This window comes from Amblyomma maculatum, chromosome 1 (genome assembly GCF_055883805.1).
Source record: "Amblyomma maculatum isolate TAMU_Amacu chromosome 1, ASM5588380v1, whole genome shotgun sequence".
NCBI lineage: Eukaryota > Metazoa > Arthropoda > Arachnida > Ixodida > Ixodidae > Amblyomma > Amblyomma maculatum.
Genome location: NC_139344.1, coordinates 175,679,242 through 175,697,649, shown reverse-complemented (window position 1 = coordinate 175,697,649; position 18,408 = coordinate 175,679,242). Strand labels below are relative to the sequence as shown.

The 18,408-nt window shown below is 41.2% G+C and overlaps 1 protein-coding gene across 1 annotated transcript; it reads right to left on the bottom strand.

The window, feature by feature from the left end:
• Positions 1-13,929: 13,929 nt before the first annotated feature.
• On the bottom strand, positions 13,930-17,859 carry dlt (codanin-1 like protein dlt). The gene has a single exon (XM_084589625.1). The coding sequence runs from the start codon at positions 17,615-17,617 to the stop codon at positions 14,153-14,155; it is 3,465 nt and encodes a 1,154-aa protein (XP_084445751.1). The 5' UTR covers positions 17,618-17,859; the 3' UTR covers positions 13,930-14,152.
• Between the last annotated feature and the right edge of the window lie 549 nt (positions 17,860-18,408).

The window sequence follows — 18,408 nt, the reverse complement described above, 5'->3', positions numbered from 1 at the left end:
CGTCCCTTTTGGAAACACCCCTCTTTGTCAAGCAAGTGTTGCTGAAAAGGATGTTTTCAAAGCAAACGCAAGCTGGTATACAGGCCGCTTTCAAATCCGTAAACATCTGGTGAAAAGACGTCTATACCCACTGGAAAGATAAAGGTCAGCAGGTGCTCGATGACAGTGAATTTGAAAAAAAAAAGTCACTGCATTGGACAAATTTGCATGTTTAATACAGTTATAACAATTATATGCAAGAATTTCTCTAAGGTAAATGGCTTCAGCATCACATAGTCATTATTGAGAACTCCTATATCCACGAAGGACAAGGAGCTAACTCAAAGTGGGCACCCTAAAGAATACCATATGTCGCCTGTGGTCCATGTGGGCCTGGAAGTCTGTGCACTTCACCGCTGCCTCTTGACTTAGGGTAGAGGGTGAAAGGGATGAAATTTTTTTTGTGCGATTTGCATCGACTTCAAAAGGTAGCTGTAACTTATTTTTCACTTTTTAGTCACAATGGATCATTACAAGCGTTACTGTGAGCATGCGGACAAATCTTATTTCGGTGAACTACTGCATGAACAGTGCTGACCACAGCATTCTCAGAGAACTGTGTACGTTTCACCTCACAGAGTAGACAGCATAGTTAGTTTTTGGCTAGTGGACCTCGTATTTTAGCTTCTTAACAAGTAGAAGTCAAGCAGTGTAGAATCTGGAGAACATGCTAGGAACTCAACAGCACCTCTTCACCCTGTCCAGTATGCTGCAAAGGGTTGTACAGACAACCTGATTTCCTGTTGCTATACAGTGGTGGCATGCCGTATCGCATAATGCAGAACTGCTCATTCATTCAAAGTATATGAACAGCTGGTAAAATTGATGCGTGAAGTATATTAAAAGAAAACATTGAACCCTCGGCGAGTTTCATACTTTTCATTCAGTCCTTGTAAATTCGCAGCCTGTACCAAATTGCTGTAATTTCCTGGAGCACAGTTAACAGTAATAATTCATTGTCATTTAATTTAAATTCTATTTCATTGGTCCAAACGATCCCATCTGCAAACTTGTCTTTTTTACAAGGTGTTGAAACCACTCCCAGTGATGCATCCTTTGATCAAGGCTATCATTATTCATATAATGCTACCAAATGAAACTCCAAAATTTGCAAAGCGTTTTGTATGCTTGACTTGTTGAACCCTATTTCGTGAAAAATGTTCCTTGATGGGCATTCACAGTAAGAGCATAGACTTTTCCAATGCCCAGTTATAAGAAGCAGGGCTGGCTGCTGTGCAGTACCGCCATAGTCCTCTCTTCTGCTTGACACGCAGAAGAGAAGACCATGACACTTAATTTCTAAATTGCTATTACAGTTGAGTTCGCTTGTAATGAATGCATGAAAATGATCACTAAATGCGAACGAAAGCGATGAGACTGTCACTGTGTACATTGAGACTGTGGCACTCAGTTCTGAAACAAACATCTGCATCATTAGGTTCAGTTACAGCAAGGGTGCAAATATTCCGTGTTGCGCATATACCTCAAACTCACATGCTCAACGTTTACTGTGCCCGCAAAATGCCACTGGTCCTGCAGGTAACTTTGATGCATTCTTCCCCCTAAAGCAATTTCCGGTCACTGCTCAGCAAATTTGGCACCCTAGGGGAAACCAGGCATTGCAGACTCAAAATTAACCAAAGCAGTGCGTAAAAATTTCATGGATAGCCAACTTGCACACCACAGATAAGAGCAAATATCGAATGCTTTTTTCACGGGCCTAACAACCCAGTGACAGAGCATATCTGAATGACAGACTGGAGGGACGCGCAATCCTCTGGATGCTGGTTGGGCTGCAGATCTTGATGCATGCACTGTACACATTGTTTTCTCACTGAGAAAAATAAGGGAAGAAATGTGAAGAGATGCCAGCTGTTAACAAAATATCTCTGGATAGGTGGTGACTCGCATATATTGTTCAAAAGCATAACATACAAGGAATTTGCTTAGTTTACTTACTGGGAACCTCAATATAAAGTGGATAAATTTTGTGTGATTTTCATGTTTGTTGTAAGTGGGTTTGACTGTAAAGCTTGCCAAACTAATAGTTCTGTTATCACAACCAGTGGCTTGCATCACCATTAACACAGTTTGCATACATTCTGAATTTTCCAGTAGAGTGTCATAATAACTTTGCGTTGCACAAAAGCCAAGTGCAATTTTGCTGATCTGCAGAAAACAGACTTGAATGCCATTTGATGGCTTCTTCAGTGGTGTCTAGTGGCTTCTTCAGTGGTTATTATATAATATTTTATTGCTAATCTTCATCTGAAACTTCAATAAAAGCCGAGCCACTATTAACGTGCATGTGTTTTTCTTGACTCGCTTGCAACATTGGCCAGCAGTTTATTAAGAAGTGGTAAACTTTACACAAATACTATATAATAAAGCATGTAGGTACTAAATGTACTTCACACCGGAGAGTTTAGGAATAACTCTCGAACTGCCAGAAATATGTAAAAAGTGCCAGCTGCAAATTGTCTACCTTGTCGAAGAACTCCACAAATTGTACAATATCTGCAAGTTTGAGATTATGCCACATGCTTTTCATGTAGTTCAGAAGACAATTTGAAAGCTGGAAGACAAGACTGTGGCCAATTGCATGTGCCAGTAATTATTGTGGCTGCACAAGCATATCTTTATGCACTATATCAGCCCATAGAGAAGAGCTATCAGACACTGCACATCCAATACCAGCGCTCCTACAACAGATTTCAGATCTTGCAGATTTCAGACTTCTCTTCTAGTGTAAGAAGAAATTTTACACATGAAAATTTCTTTCTTGTGATAGCTAACAAATCTCTGTCAGTTTAAAAAGTGACTAATTAACTAGGAAGATTATTCAACATGATTTAAAAGTATACTGCTAGCCCTTGGTGGCCACCATCAACAGTGTTGCTTCAGTTTCAATGTCACAACATGTCACAGTGTTTTGTATTAACTATTTGCTTGCATTATCCTGGACACTAATGCATTTAAGGGGAAGCTGAAATGCTTTTTTGACCATTTCCTGAGATGCCCGCATTAGAATATGTAAAACTTGCAGATTAAGCTCACAAAGTGGTTTCACGCTAGCATTTAAAGTCATGATATTAAAAATGCGACAATTATCAGGCTTCTCCTCAAACCATTGTAGCAGTGTGGTGAAACCAGACGATGACATCATTATGGTTTAGAATTTCAACAGCTTTTGCCCACTTCTTTCTGTGACTCACACGATGGCACCAAACAACGCCTCGCGACCTTTACCTTCATTGGTGTTGGTCTTCTTCCTTGGAGCAAACGTTTCTGCATTGGAAATGCATCATCTTAGCAAATGATGTCATCGCTGGTGTCCGCACCTGTTACCGTGTACTACAGAGAAACCTGAATGCCGAAATAGTTTTATTCAGCATTTACGTCGTCAATCTAAATGCTAGCGCAAACCAGCTTGGCATGATTTAACCTTACCCTTCACACATTCGACTCCTTTACTTTAATTCAATTCTAAAACCGCTTCAGTTTCCCTTCAAGATGTTTTACATTATTTTTGTCATCTACTCGAAACAAAATTTAAAGAAAGGTATACGTCCAGCGCATTTGGTTGATGACTTGGTGGAAACGGCAAAATAGGGGTATTTTTATTCGGTCTGGCGAGCATAATTTGCTAAATGAGTAAATTTATGCACAAATTTTAATTTCATCAAAGACACGAGTGTAACCTAAAAAGTTGTAAATCACATTAAGACACAACCAAATAGTTTAATTCAGCTGTGTCTTTGATTGAATCTTGAATGGGCCATGAAAAAAAATGTGATTTAGCACCTGTGCACCTGGGAATTGGAGTCAAGTCTGCTTTTAACAAATGGTGCTGCCACTGAAACTACCAGCTATTGCACTGAAGTGTGTAGATTGCCCACAGTAACTTTGGTTTTGAGAATGGAAGCATATACGGCCATGCTTAATATGCAGTAGGTTGGTAATGAAAGCCAAATTAAGCACTTGTGCAACCATAAACCAGACTGGTACAAGGGGGCAAAAAACATATTCAGTGTCACGAAATTTATATTTCAGTGAGTAAGGATGTCCAGGGAAAAAAAAAAAGCTCTTGAGACATTGACAGGCTATTAAATTCTAGAGAGAAAAATGACAGCCACTCCAACCATATACACAATATGAAAATTTTGTGGGACACTTGAGGTCCACCGTAAGGGCATGAAGAGATAGTGTTGAATCCTTTCAGCAACCTGGGGTCTTGTTTGCACATCACTTCACAGATGCGAATGATGGGTTTTTTTGTATATATATATATATATATATATATATATATATATATATATATATATATATATATATATATATATTTTGAATGCAGCGCAAGACGCACAAGGTCTTTGTTTAATTAAGTTGACTAAACAGGCCTCAATGGCATAGGGGTAATGTGTCTGACACCCGACTCAAGGGTCACAGGTTCAACTTCCAACTAATTATCCAAATTTTCTTTTCAGTGCTATTCATTTGCTTTACATTCCTACATGTCATATTGTTGTTGGAGTCATGTTGTGACCTCACAGTCTCAATTTATCTGATGCTTTCATCAGTTTCAATTCAATGTGACATCACGACCCTCTCCACCAATACCAACTATCTCAACACGCAAGTAACTACGATGCCAGGTTTTCCATTGAATGGGACCCATAATGGCATTGCATTAAAATCATGTGAAGACACAGCAGAAGAAACAGGGTAATGTACAAAATATGGGAACATACAGTATGTTACCTAAACTGAACATAAAAGGCAAGCGGGATGAAGACTAAGGAACATAATAAAGAAACTACAATGTGAACAGAATATCAAAATAAATACATACAAAAATATAACAATGGAAAAAACTAACTTCTAAAAGGCAAATATGAAAGTGCCAAACCAAACAAAGACCAACACTTTGGGAGTATGTTGCATAAAGTGCGTAATCTTTGTCACAGTACTGCTGTGTGTCACGAATACAAGCCATCAAATTGACGGTTCAAGATGAGAGGAGGTTGGGGAAGGTAAGGCAGGTAGGTTAACCAGGAAACTGTACCAGTTTGCTACTGCCGTGCCATGGGGATATAAAGGGTTAAGAGGAAAAGGAGCTGAATTAAAAAGGAAGATTGCGAAAGGACTTTGTGCGCAACAAAGGTGTAGCCTATCACAAAGGCACAACGATGCCTTCAAGAAACGAAACTGTGCCTGGCAGGCCTTAATTTGCTTGCTGCCACGGTTGGGGTATGCTCAAACAGGCTCCAGTGTGCCATGATCAGAGCTGTACATAACTGACTACTTGTAATTAATTGCATTTATGAGTAATCAATAACTTGCGTGACACGGCACACCTTTCGCTAAATGTACAATTTTTACCCTAGCAAACACGGCGAACTGTGGCATATTCCAGCATGCCGCACACTATATGGTACATATAGCTTAGCAAACACGTTGCCCCGCCTCTTAAACAAGTTTCATGCTGCAAAAGTTCATATATCTCGAGCATGCCGCAAAGGTATACAGGGTGTATGTGCTGCTTTTCAGATTCCATCATGCATTCTTTTGCTTCCTTTTTCGTTTCATAAAGTGTTGACCTATTTTGAATAACCAAAGACTTGTTTTTCTTTGAATTGTAGTTTTGTTGCTTTTTGATATATTTTGTGTGCGCTTCATTTCCTTGCCTTTTTTTTTTTCTCTTTTTAATTCTGTGCCAACCGTATTTTTTTTTTTACAACCTTGTTTGCATTTCGCGGTGTTACTTGTGAAAGTAAGTTGAATGTTGCCTGCTGCCCTGCAATGTAGGGGCCAATGGGCATGTCAAGCCACAATTTCTGCCTTTTTTTCCTTCGACCCTCACCATGTATACATGGGAAATAAATTGAAAATGAAATCAATTGATTACTTTTTCGAACCGTAATGTCTCGGATGACTCAATTTTTTTTCAGTAATTTATTACCAGTTATCAATTACTTCTCTGCAAAAACGGCTAGAGGGGAGATGTCCGTGATGGTTATTGCATCAAATTGTTTGGCCACATGACGGTGCACATGTCTGCGTGGCATGTTGCACTCACCGCGGTCTTTGTTCTTGGTGTAGCTTCTACTAGCTTGTGTTGCAACTCCTCGATTTAAGGCCACATGGGTGTCAAGTGAAGGAAGAGATCAGGAGCTCCTCCACCTTTTCAGCCGAAGAATTCAACCAGCCTTTCTACGCTTCCACACAAGAAGTCGTCTCTCAAGTTCCAAAGAGAACACCCATTTTTTTTTTTAGCTTTTTAGAAACCTTACCTGCAGTACCTTGTCACAGCACCTACAATGAAGTGTAGTGCTTCACACGGGATGTAGAAACTGGCATTGAGGCATTGTGCATCTATGAGTGGGGGCACAATCTGTTCGCACGGCATAACACCGCCCCTAGCGCTTACATGTAGAGAGTGTTCAGTGTAGCCGCTGACGTCTTCACGAGGAAACGTTGAAAAATCAGCGACAACTTTGAAAAACAACTTCTGTTGAAAATTAACCATGTCAAAAAAGTTCATGCAAGCCACACTGGTTTTTATAATAGTTTGAGTGGGTTTGTGTTATGGCAATAAAATTCTAAAAAAATTAATGCAGTTGTAATAGATTACTGTTCTGTAATTATCAGTTATTTTCCTGGAGCTATAATTGACCATTGTAGTTGGTTACATTTGAAATACAATAATTGCAGTCGTAATTGGTTACCAATTTTCTTTAACGAGTACAAGGCTGACCATAATCCTTGCATGGAAGTGCATAATCAGTTTTTATTAATATTTTTAACCCTTTGTTGCATGCTGTCCACTACAGTGGACAAATTTCTACAATTTTCTCAGCGCATTACAGGTACCCATGTGCATACTGGTAATAACAGTGGATAAAAAAGCTGTGTTTCTACCGCTCTAGATGGCACCGCTATACCGCCGATTTTTGAAAATTTAGTTCTAATAATGGGTGCATCCTGCTCGAATGGATAAGTGACGTTAATCTCCAATAATTTTCTTATAACTCTCCTTTACCTATATTTTGAAGTATATAATTATATAAAAGCAATACAAGAGGCACTCAGAGACAAGTGCTGTAAATACTGTGGCTGACTAAAGCGGAGATAATTTTTCATAACTTTTCTAAAATGTTCACTACAGTGCACACCATGCATGGCGCGATAAACCACCCATACAGAACATGGCCTGTAATTCGAGTTTGCATTGTTATCGAAATTGTTATCTTAATGACCTCGAGTCATCCAATTGATTGAAACGCCAGAACCGGATGTTGCCACTGCGGAACCAGAAGTAGTGTCAACATCCTGTTCCGGCATTTCAACCAATCAGATGACTCGAGGTAGGGGAGATAGCGACACTTTCAATAACAACACAAACTTGGAATATTTGCGACGATGTGCATGTTGTCTGTCATTTTCGCTGTCAACATGCATATAATGCTCAATGATGAGAGATGAGCTACAAGAAGAGCAAGACTACGTACCTCTGCGGAAGGTGCAAGGTGTACATGTGCTTTGGCGGCAAAAGTGTCTGTTTTATAAGGCAGAGTAATACTGCATCTAGCCTATTGCATTCACGCCTCCATGTGTGCAGCAGCAAACCTTGACTGCTGAATAAAAAATCACTACTCTTAACTTCCGCCCTCTGAGCTCGGGTGCATGACGTCCACTGTAGTGGACTTTCTATACCTCATGGAATGAACGATTTAAAAGGAGCAAAAAATTTTTTCTTGGCGTTTTCTGGATGCACGAAGACAGAAAACACCCAAAAATCGCACTTTCCACACATAATCTTTTATCATGCAACAAAGGGTTAAATTTTTTTTTAGAATCTATGAAAAAGCCCACAGGGGAAGTAACATGCAACAAAAATTGCACTTACTTTTTGAATGCACCTAAATGTATCAAGACAGACTTCTTCCTTGAAATGAATATGGCATAATAAGGTTCTTTATCAAACATTCTAACATTAAAAAATGCAACTGCTAAAGACATCCTTAGGCCCCATTCGTGCACAATGTACCAATTGGCTTGGTTCTTGCTAAAGGAGTAGACACACCAAATTTTAGTAGTGTGTTTTCTATCAAATGATGCACAGTGCATTAGAAAACATGATCGCCATGTGTATTGCTCCAAAATGCAGTAATTAATTTCTAAATATTTTTATCTTCTGCTGTTCCAGTTTCGGTTTCTATAGCAGAACGACAGTTGTGACATAACAATTTAGGGTCACGTGAGACATATAAAACTACAGTATGGGCACTCCTTTCTTCGTTTTAATTATTACACAAGCTTTTACACAAGCCTGTCCAAGAGTTGAAATTAGAATTGAATAGCAGCGGTAATATTGCAGTTTTTGCGTGACTCATACGACCGACCTTGAATTGACCACTACGCTGTAATCATCATTCAACTGCTGTAACCAAACAGCAGAAGAAAAAAAATTAAGCTATAAATTATTGAGCTGAAGTTGAATTCCACATCATGTTTTCTGTATACTACAGTATTGTGCACCATTCCAAAGAAAAAACATTCATGCAAAAATATGATATCCCTACTTCGTCAGAAGATGCTGTATATTACATATGGAAGTTTTAGAGTGCGACTAAAATGCAAAGTGTGGCATTTCTTTGCATTGGCTTCATCTTTCATGGCTATCCCAAAAATTGGCAACAGCATTCCTAACTTTGTTCACTACTGAAACTCTGAACATTCAAGGCTTTCAGAATACACACACAGAAAAAAAAAATCTGCTAGACTTTGTCCTTTTCTGGAACAGAGTGACAATAAATTCTAAATTGTGCTTTCACCCCATGGATGAAAGCACCCACTTTGCAGCCTACCTCAATAGCTTTTCCATTTGCCACGAAGTGAACGCAGGAGCAAGAACCTACCATATACTGCAACACTGACATCAATGTCTCTGGAAAAAAGTCTCAAACAAAGCTCTTGCTGTAATAACTACTCACAGAAACATCTGTGCCTGCCCAATTTTCATAATACTGTGCTGAGTTTGTGACAAACTGATGGCATAACCCTTTCAGGCACAGTGCCCATATATATGAAGGCAACCTGAACAATGTCACATCTTGTCTATACAAAGCAAAAAATGCAGTGACATCTGAACAATCTTGTGTTTAAAAGATCAGGCATAAGAAATGAACACAGAAATCTTTTTTGTTTAAGAGATGGCACCATATTTATATTTTCATGTAAGCCACTGTTGTGTCACTTATCGTTTGCCTCTTTTTGCATGCATCCATGCTTTGAAAGTGCCTAAAATATATTGATTTGCATACATAAGAACTTACTGTAACAAAAATAAGTCAAAAGAAACATGTTTCAGGTTTTGAAAATAGCTTGGAGTCATGACATGGGATGCATGAGAACCCAACAAAATTAGCTTAATCAATCAGTGGGGAAGGCTAGATTTTTTTTTGTGTGTGTGTGCAATCCTAACACGGTCCTTACAAAAATGTGAAATTTTGGAAAATTCCCATTCAGTGGATCTTGACTTGCCTCTAAAAAGCATAAGAAGCTGAAAGGATAGTTCATTTTTATAAAAGCTGAGCTTCACCTGTCCCAACTGCGGCCTAATGAGCTAGACTGACATTAGGTGTGGACAACCTCACTTCACAAGCAAAGATGTTAGTCACAGTGAATGGAACAGTTGTAGATTTCCTGAATTGATCCTTTAGTCTTTCTGTGCTAGTCCTAGACAAGATATATGACATGTTCCAACAAGCAATGTCAATTAGACAAGTGATGAAATTGTAACACATCACTGCCTGAAGGAATTTAAGGAAGGGAGGGAACTTAGGAGTGGTAAAATCACAATGGCTGGAAAAAAGTTGAACAGGTTTGTAAATTCACTACGCAAGCCCATTTCATGCTTACTTAGACCACCTTTGAAATAAAAATAAGTTGAAAATAGATAACGAGGCTTGTGAAATGAAAATCTCTGTGGTCAGCAGTGCAAAAGTTTCGGCAGACTTTTTAAGAGCAGAGAGAGATAATGCATGCTCTTGCAACACCTAGCACAGGAAAAAACCAACGGTGAGTTCAGGATGCAGTACCAATTGTTCAGAATAAAATTTTAACATTTAATATGCCAAATGACCACTGCCTTCACCTCAATATAGAACCATCCTAGTGCAGGTGAAAGGGAGATTGAGGACAAATTCATCTGTTCAGCCCTAGTGTCCTCATATGAAGACAAACAGCATTTCCTTTTCAGAGCACGATATTAATGAGCCACGAAGATCAAAGGTGAAATGGTACGAAAAGGCTGTCTTAGTTGAACGTTTCACTCTTTCATGCTTTTTGTTGTGGACATATGCACAACAGAAATTAAGGATGCCATAGAACCTAATGGTTATAAGGTTTTCATTAGCTACTTGCGTTATTAGTTTACTGGAGGTGATAACCCATGTAAAATATTTTTGCCCTGATAATAATAAATGCAGTCCACAATTCTTGTGCCCTCATATAAGGCCATTGGGGCTTGGTGGTTAACCGTACAAGTAAAGCTAGCAGAGGCCTGTTCATAAGACTACGTACCATTCTTATTCAAGCAGGAAAACTTCACCTCAGACTTTTTTTTTCTACGAGACGTTATCCTGGCATGGGTTCATGAAAGTCGTAGAAGAATGTGCAGTTACACGAAATAGATGTATAAAAGAAAGCAGGAGTAAAGGAAGACTAATATTCACTGGCAGAAGCACTAAAAAAAAGAAAAAGTCTATAATTTTGCTTCTTAGTATTCAATATGAATGTACTCCCTCTTCCAGCCAATATGTCGTCGGTCCTGCATGTTGGCCACCGACATGCTGCTGCCTCTCATCATAGTCCATGGAGTCGCTTACACGGATGCCTCTTATGTGGCTCCTCGTGGGTCTGGAAGCCAGGTCCTCTTTAATCCTCGTCTATCTACCCCTGTCACACACACTAGCGGCCCCTTTCTCCACCCTCCGGATATTATCTCGCTTGAGGTCCTCTTCATCATTCATGCCATTCAAAGTTCAAAGTTTCCATTCTCTCCCACCTGTGCCATTCAATCTAAAAGTCTAACACATTATCTGTCCACGGAGCTCGAGGCTGCACTTGTTGCACTGCAGCCCTGCCCCGTCTTCCTCCAATAGATCCCTGGACATTCGGGGATTGACGGCAATGAGCTGGTGAACCAGCTTGCCCGTGAAACTCGTAACCGGACACCATTCATCCCCTGGCCAAGATCCTTGGAGGGCGGGTCGAGACCGTCTCTTCGCGCCACTATCAGCAAATATTACAATGCTGTTCGCTAGACCGCAAGCTCTACCCTAACCCTCATCCTAATATCTTTGTTAGGGAGGCTCATATCCTTCAGCAAATACAGCTGAATACACTCACAATCCCTGCACGACTATATCTCTACAAATTCCGTCGTGATCCATCATGCCCCAACTGCCCTTCCCCTTATGCCAACCTTTCCCACCTCCTCCCATACTATCTGGACCTGGGTGGACTGGCTTGGTGCTGATGGTGAAGAACAGTGCCTGCTCGTCCAGCAGGCCATCGATGTATTAGGCGCCCAAGTGTTGCACCTCAATAAAGTCTTCTACTACTACTACTAGTGGACACACTGGAAAAAATTATCAGTACCTTCCAGCATATAAGTATTGGAAAATGACCTTATTCTCCAATGCACCCACATAAATAATCAAGCTTTTTGGGTGGTCAACAGAGATGTTAGATACAAGCAAATTGGCTGCTGGCTGTTAGTGGCTACAAAGCAGCAGCATAACAAGCTAAATGTTTTACCAGAACACCCAGGCCCAAATGAAATAAAGAATATACAGATTCGTGCTAGAGCAACTGAAAAATAACTACTCAAAAGCTTCTTATATATGCTAATCGCTCCCTTAAAACACTCTGGTTCATCATATTGGCTTTGTCCCATGAAAATGTCTGTGTGCTAAGATGCATGGATAAAAGATCGTGTACTGAGTGAATGCCTACTGCCACCACAGGCTCTCATATCCTCATACAAATACATGATGCCATTACTGAGCCCCTACTAATGTGTGCAACTATATAAGCAGTAAAAAAGCTAAATAAGCCGGTAATAAAATTTCAGGATTGTATGAAAACATATAGTACTGAAAAGATTAAAAGTTTGCCTGTATTGACAGATTACTGCATTCTGCGATAAACATGCTACTCCAACAGGAAAAAGGACTCCACAAGCTAAAAAAGGCCAAAAAATGGAATATAGAAGACACAATCACTGGCAAATTCCACAAGTGTAGAGTGCTGCGTGTTGGCACAGTTTTCGGTGTGCAGGTCAGTATTGTCATTAACTTCCAAATGGTGACTGCAGTGTTCCTTTTGACTCCCATGTTGTGAATTTGAATCAAGTAATAAGAAGAAAATATGCTCTTCTTTTCTCAACATAGGTAGAAAGAGCCACATAATCAATTTTTACTAAGAACGAGATGGATGGGGTTGTCTCCAGTGAACCTTTAACCCAGCAGTGGAATGTTCAAAGGTTGAGCTCCTGAATGGTCCACTGAAACATGTTTAATTTGTTTGAGTACTATGAGAGTATTGCAAAAAAAAAAAGTAGAAATATTTGTCAAAGCCAACTAAGACTGTGGTGTTTGAAGTTTGAAAGTTAAAATGTAAGGGCAACTGTCTGGGCTGTGCAGTAATCATTAGGCACTGCTTACAAGGCTAGGGTACGTGGTGCCACATAAGCAGTGTTTCAATGGACAAATTGCAACTTCACTAAAGGTCTATTTAACAAGGTTACAGCAAGCTCTGCTTTGCAATTACGTTCCTGTCATTCTGTGTCTTGGTAGTGCAGCAGAGCTACAAAACTGCAGAGCGTAATAATCTTGTCAGTAATATACTTTCCACCCAGTACTCTCGCACGATTCCCTTTGGATGAATGCAAATAGTTTAGCAAGGTCTGCAGAACCTTTCGGCCACACTCTCAACAGAACAAATTTTGTTTACCATCAAGATACAAACAGCGCCGCAGTCTGCCCTATTCATTTCATAGCGTCAGAATGCATATAGCATAGCACACCTATCCCCAATTTGACTCAATTTCGTTAACAGCTAAGCTGTGAAATTTGACACAACTGTTGCACTTCAACTATAAAAATCTAATGTTACCTGCATGTATTCTTCTCTGCAATGTACAAAATATTAGAATACCTCAATCACCATATGGTATTCCCCTCAGACTGCTAAATAATTTACAACTGAATTTCTTCTTTCATACTGTTCCGGTTTCATCTATGATATGATCGACGTGACATTTAAGATGTTTGCCATGTGAGCCACACACACAAAAAAAAAAAAAAAAAAATTCTGCTGCTAAATTATTTGCTGTCATTCCACGCTTGAAACAGGCTGGCTTAAGTGTTGCAGTGATTTAAGGCTATACATCAACAATTATACTGCGTTGTTTTCCATGCCTCACGTGGCCTAAGCACACTTTATATGACACAGCCATCATTCAATTGTTTAAACCGAGACCAAAACAATACTAAGAAATTCAATTATAAATGGTATTCCAGTCCTAAGGGTATACTAAGGGGTGATCTATGTATAATAGTGCCCAACATACCCTATATGCAAGCAAAGCAAAAATTTGGTGTCTATTGACCTCTCCATCAGGTGAGAGAAAGGCCAAAATGTCCCTTTTCTGAGTGTTGCAAAGTGGTTGTTTCAGCTCCCACTGTGCTAGCATCAAGTGCACATCATAACAGCCCAGCAAAGAATATGGCGACACCCAAGAAATCATTATTGGAAAAGTTTATACTCCTTTAAAAATTTCAGGAATTGCATTATTGCTTCATCACCAGGTTACTGTAGTCAATAGGTATTACATATGCACATGCTTTGCATATAACTTTACTTCAAACACAGTCAAAAGGCATTAAGGCACATAACACATGCGCAAGTTCTCCTAGCTCATGATTCCTCCCTACATCATGCCAATCCTGAATAGGTCACTCTTATACATCACCAGTGTATATTCTAAAAATGACAATGAATGACGGCTTTTGAAAGCTACAAAGGCACAGTTTCAAGAGTACTAGCCTAGTCCTTCTGATACATTTTCATTACAATTTTTGTAAATCTCCAAAACGCTGCTCAGCACACACATAGTCGATTCTAGAAGCAAACTTGGCAGCTCAAGGTCAAGCACCTTTTTCAGGCTCTCCTCCAAGTCTGGTACTGTGACAAGGCCAAAGTACAACAAAACTTGTGCCAGTTCACCAAACTTCAGTAATGTGGAGCGCATATCAGTACTCATCACTATAAGATGGAGGTTTCGAGCACTGTAGAGCATCTTGCAGGCCTCCTTGACCGCACAACTGCGTTCCCACATCGGCACGGCAACATTGAATACATCTCGTGTGCACACTTCAGGGCACCAAATTGCGAGGCAGAGCACAAAGTCAAACGTTGCATGTTCCACAGCTGTAGTGGCAACTGACGACCACTCACATCTAGAATTCAATGACTTGGCACACAGCTCAAGCAGCTCAACAGCATCCTCACTCGTGCATCTTTTCCCAGACTGTACTCTCTGCATGCAGCCTTGCAGCCTGTCCAAGATGTTGAAGGCTGATACAGCATTGTAGTTGGAACTGATGTCTTTATCTTTAGAGGTGTTTTGGTCAGAGTTGGCTTGGCAAGATGCAGCAGATATCCCTTGAATGAAAGCTTTTTCTGTGACATTTGCCTTCAGCCACTGTTGTACCTTAGAGACGGCATTTTTTGTGCTCAAGAAGCAGCACATTTTCACTACCTGGCCGTCCATGTCAGGAGGTAGAAGTAAAGGCAGCAGCTTATTGACAAGTTCACTGCATTGCTCCAGTGCTACAGTTTCAGATTTCTTGCTTACTTGCCAGAAAAGCTCCATTATGCTTTGCTGCCGTTCTTTCTCCTCGATCAAAGCCGAATCCATTTGAGAAAGAACGCCCCTAGAATGAGCAATACTGGCCTGCACATCTTTCTTCAGGCGCTTTGCAACATTAGACGATACTCTTTCTGCTACAAATTCAACAGTTTTCTTCACGGACACTGGGTGAATATGAAAGAAATTTTCTTCAAGCTGATGCGTAAGTTGGGCCTTAAGATCTTTTTCATTTGCAGATACTGGAGTGATTTTGCGGATTTCTCCATACTTAGTTTTTGTGCCCGTCAGATGCTCAAGCAGAACACAACGCAGCTCTTGAAGGTATGGACAGCACATGTAGATGATGCAACCATCAACAAAGCTTCCTAGTGATTCAGCTTGTTCAAGAATGCCATCTGGAGCAGGTGCAAGTACATCGTACTGAATAGACTGCACTTCAAATAGCCAACCTAGCAAGACCCTAGCAAAAAATGCAGCACTACTAATCTGCAGCAGTGCAGGCGATTTATAGATGGAAAACAGCAACCCAAGCACATCGCCATATGAACTCAGGGTCTTTGCAATGGGATCCATCATGCTAAGAAAATTGACAACCCAAGTCAGAGTTGCAGCCAACTGCTTACTTTTAACAGACTCCTTGATAAGCCCTGTAATGTTGAGAGGAATGGGCCTGAGATTTCTGATAGCCTGTTGCTCATCTAGATATTGCTTAGGAAAACTTTCAGTGGTGCTGTATGGAAGAAACTCGACAACACCAAGAAACAAGCCCAACAGCTTGAACTTGTACACTGCTGTAATAAGAGCTCTTTTCAACTCCTCACTGGAACTTTGTTGCGCATCCTGAAAGGGATTATCCTTTTCAAACTCAACAATTTTGCCCACACACTGATCCTTAAAATGTTGCAGAAAAATTGCATTGGTGTTGGCTTTAAGAAACTCATAGAAGAAAATCTGGGAACCTGTAAATGATGGGCTTGGACAGGGGCCACCAACCTTAAAAGGCAGCAGGAACCGTTCTTCCAATTTCTGCATCTTTCCCGGGGAGGTGCTTTTCAAATCACGAAGAAACTTCTCATCAAAGTTTCCTTGCTCATCAAGCTCCAGACCACCACAGCAGCTAGTCATGAGTTGTCCAAGAACAAGACGAGCCAAGTGCGACAAGTTGCATGGGTCATTGCAGGTATCAAGAATCTCAGCAACCCTGCGTGGAAACTGGGCGCTGAACTTTTCTCTTGAGCCAAACTGGTACCGTTGCCAGTCTCGAAACAGGCTGTAAAAGAGGTCCCTCTGCTTTCGGAAAGCACGAAAGTTGTTGTCAGAAGCAAAATGTTTGCGGCTATCTGTAGTATCGTCAAAAGCTACCCCTTGAATTGAGGAAGACCAGAACCTAGAGAGTGGCTCCACACAATCAACAAGGCTAACAATGCTAGAGTGCAACTGGGGTGCAAATGTTGCAAGGTGTTGTACACTTGAAAGCAGCTTTAGTGTTGGCTTGTCCAAGAAGGAAAGCCACTGCAAGATGTCCTGTAGTACAGCTGCTGCAAAATAAATGCAGTTGTGTACAGATTCAAGGAGTTTCATAGAATGTGGTCCTTCAGTTAGCCTTGGTTTTTCTTTCACTGTCAATAGCTGCAGCAGGAAAAAAAGTTCAATCGTTATATTGACCACAAGACCTTTGTTTAGAAGTGCAGCATAAACTGCAGCTACATCATCAAGCTTTCCCCGTTCGGTAACGCAATCTGGAGCTGGCACAATGTAACTGTCCACTTTTACTTCTTCTGTGGAATGAACAGAACTTTCGGCACAGAGGACTGCAGGTGCGGTGGTCCGTTGTTTTCTATCTCGACGGTGCGGTGCGCTGCAGCTTTGTGATGAAGCGCTAAGACGCAACTGTAATGCGTCCGTCCTCTTGAACTGGGTTCGCGCCGGCTCTTTGGTTTCTTTCTGCATCTGCCATGGTCGACAGCCCTCCTTCCGCTGGCATTCGTGAGAAACTTCTGGAGGCAAAAAGTCGTTCAGCGTCAGCTTCCTCCAGTGTGTTTTGACAGGTGTTGGAGTTATTCTCCGGATCGGCCTAGTGCTTCCCGCAACCGCGTTAACAGCAGGAAATGCGGTGCAGTCAGTAATGTCGGGCGCACTCGCTGCCACAGCAAGAGTGGCTGGTGTCGATCCGTCCTTAGGTACTGATCGCTTGTCATTCCGATGCAGCGTAGAGGATTCGCACGCCGAAGTGTCACCGCTGCTGGCGCGCGGCGCGTCGCGTTTGGCGGAAGCTGCTGGAAACGCCGGCTTCTCGCAGTCGCCGACCCTGAAGGTGCTCTGACGACGGCCTATCCCCGTTGGCGACTGTCTAGTACTGACGTTTTCGAGCTTGACGGTACGAGCGGCGCCCCAGTTTGCGACTTTCGAGGGCGGAGCAGTGGGCTTCCGTGGCGATGCTTGTGAAGGCGCCTGCTGGATGAGCGGGCATTGGTCGCGTATAAAATTAATGAAGGCCTCTACGAAGTCCCTCTTCTGAGAACACATCAATTTGATGTCAGAAAGAGAAGGCTCGTACTGCGAGTCTGTCAGCCATCGCAGTAGCTCCTCCGATGACAGCGCTCTCGAAAGCAACCGCTCCAAAACAACCGCCATTAAAGGTTCATTTTTTGGAAATACAGGCACTACTGTAATAGGCACAAAACGTTACTTGAGTACACGTCACTGTTCACCGGTTTGGTAAGCTTGATCAGCGCCTTCTTGGCTTACTTGGTCCATTTGAAAACTTCAAAATTGAAAACAACTGTTGCAGAACCAGTGACACCAGACGAACTGGAAGCGACGACGAACAATCGAACAATCCGCCGACAATGCGCACCACCCACTGCGCTGGCGCAGTGGCTAACACTGCTAACACGCTAACACCGCACGAGATTGATTTCCTTTTTGAAAACTCTATTTTAAGCTTCGTGCAATGTATTAAAGTATAAGTAAATAAAAAAACCGTCTTGAAGACGTTTATGATTTCATATGTTAATGCATTGGGTTATTTTTAGTAATTTAATTTTTGGTATCATCATCATGGCCTTGCCGCTAAATCCAAAATGACCGTGCGTGAAGGCAGAGATACAGTGAACTAGAAGCAGAAAGAAATTTTTCGAGTTGCGAGCTATGCTGATAAAAACTGCGAAGTTCTGCAACTCACTTTGCGTTCACTTGAGGCATGACCAACAGTTTTAGCCAATGTAGCCGATAGTTTTGCGGAGGAACGAAGAAGCACACTTTCTTGCAGTAGTTGCGCTTCAACATGAAGTCGAATCCGTCTATTTACAGTACGTGGAGCTGTTGAGCTTCGACACCCGGACGAACGGATACAACTCGAAGCAGAGCAAAACACAAAACTCCCGTTCTGAGGCCCGATACCGACCCGAGCCCAACACTGAAAG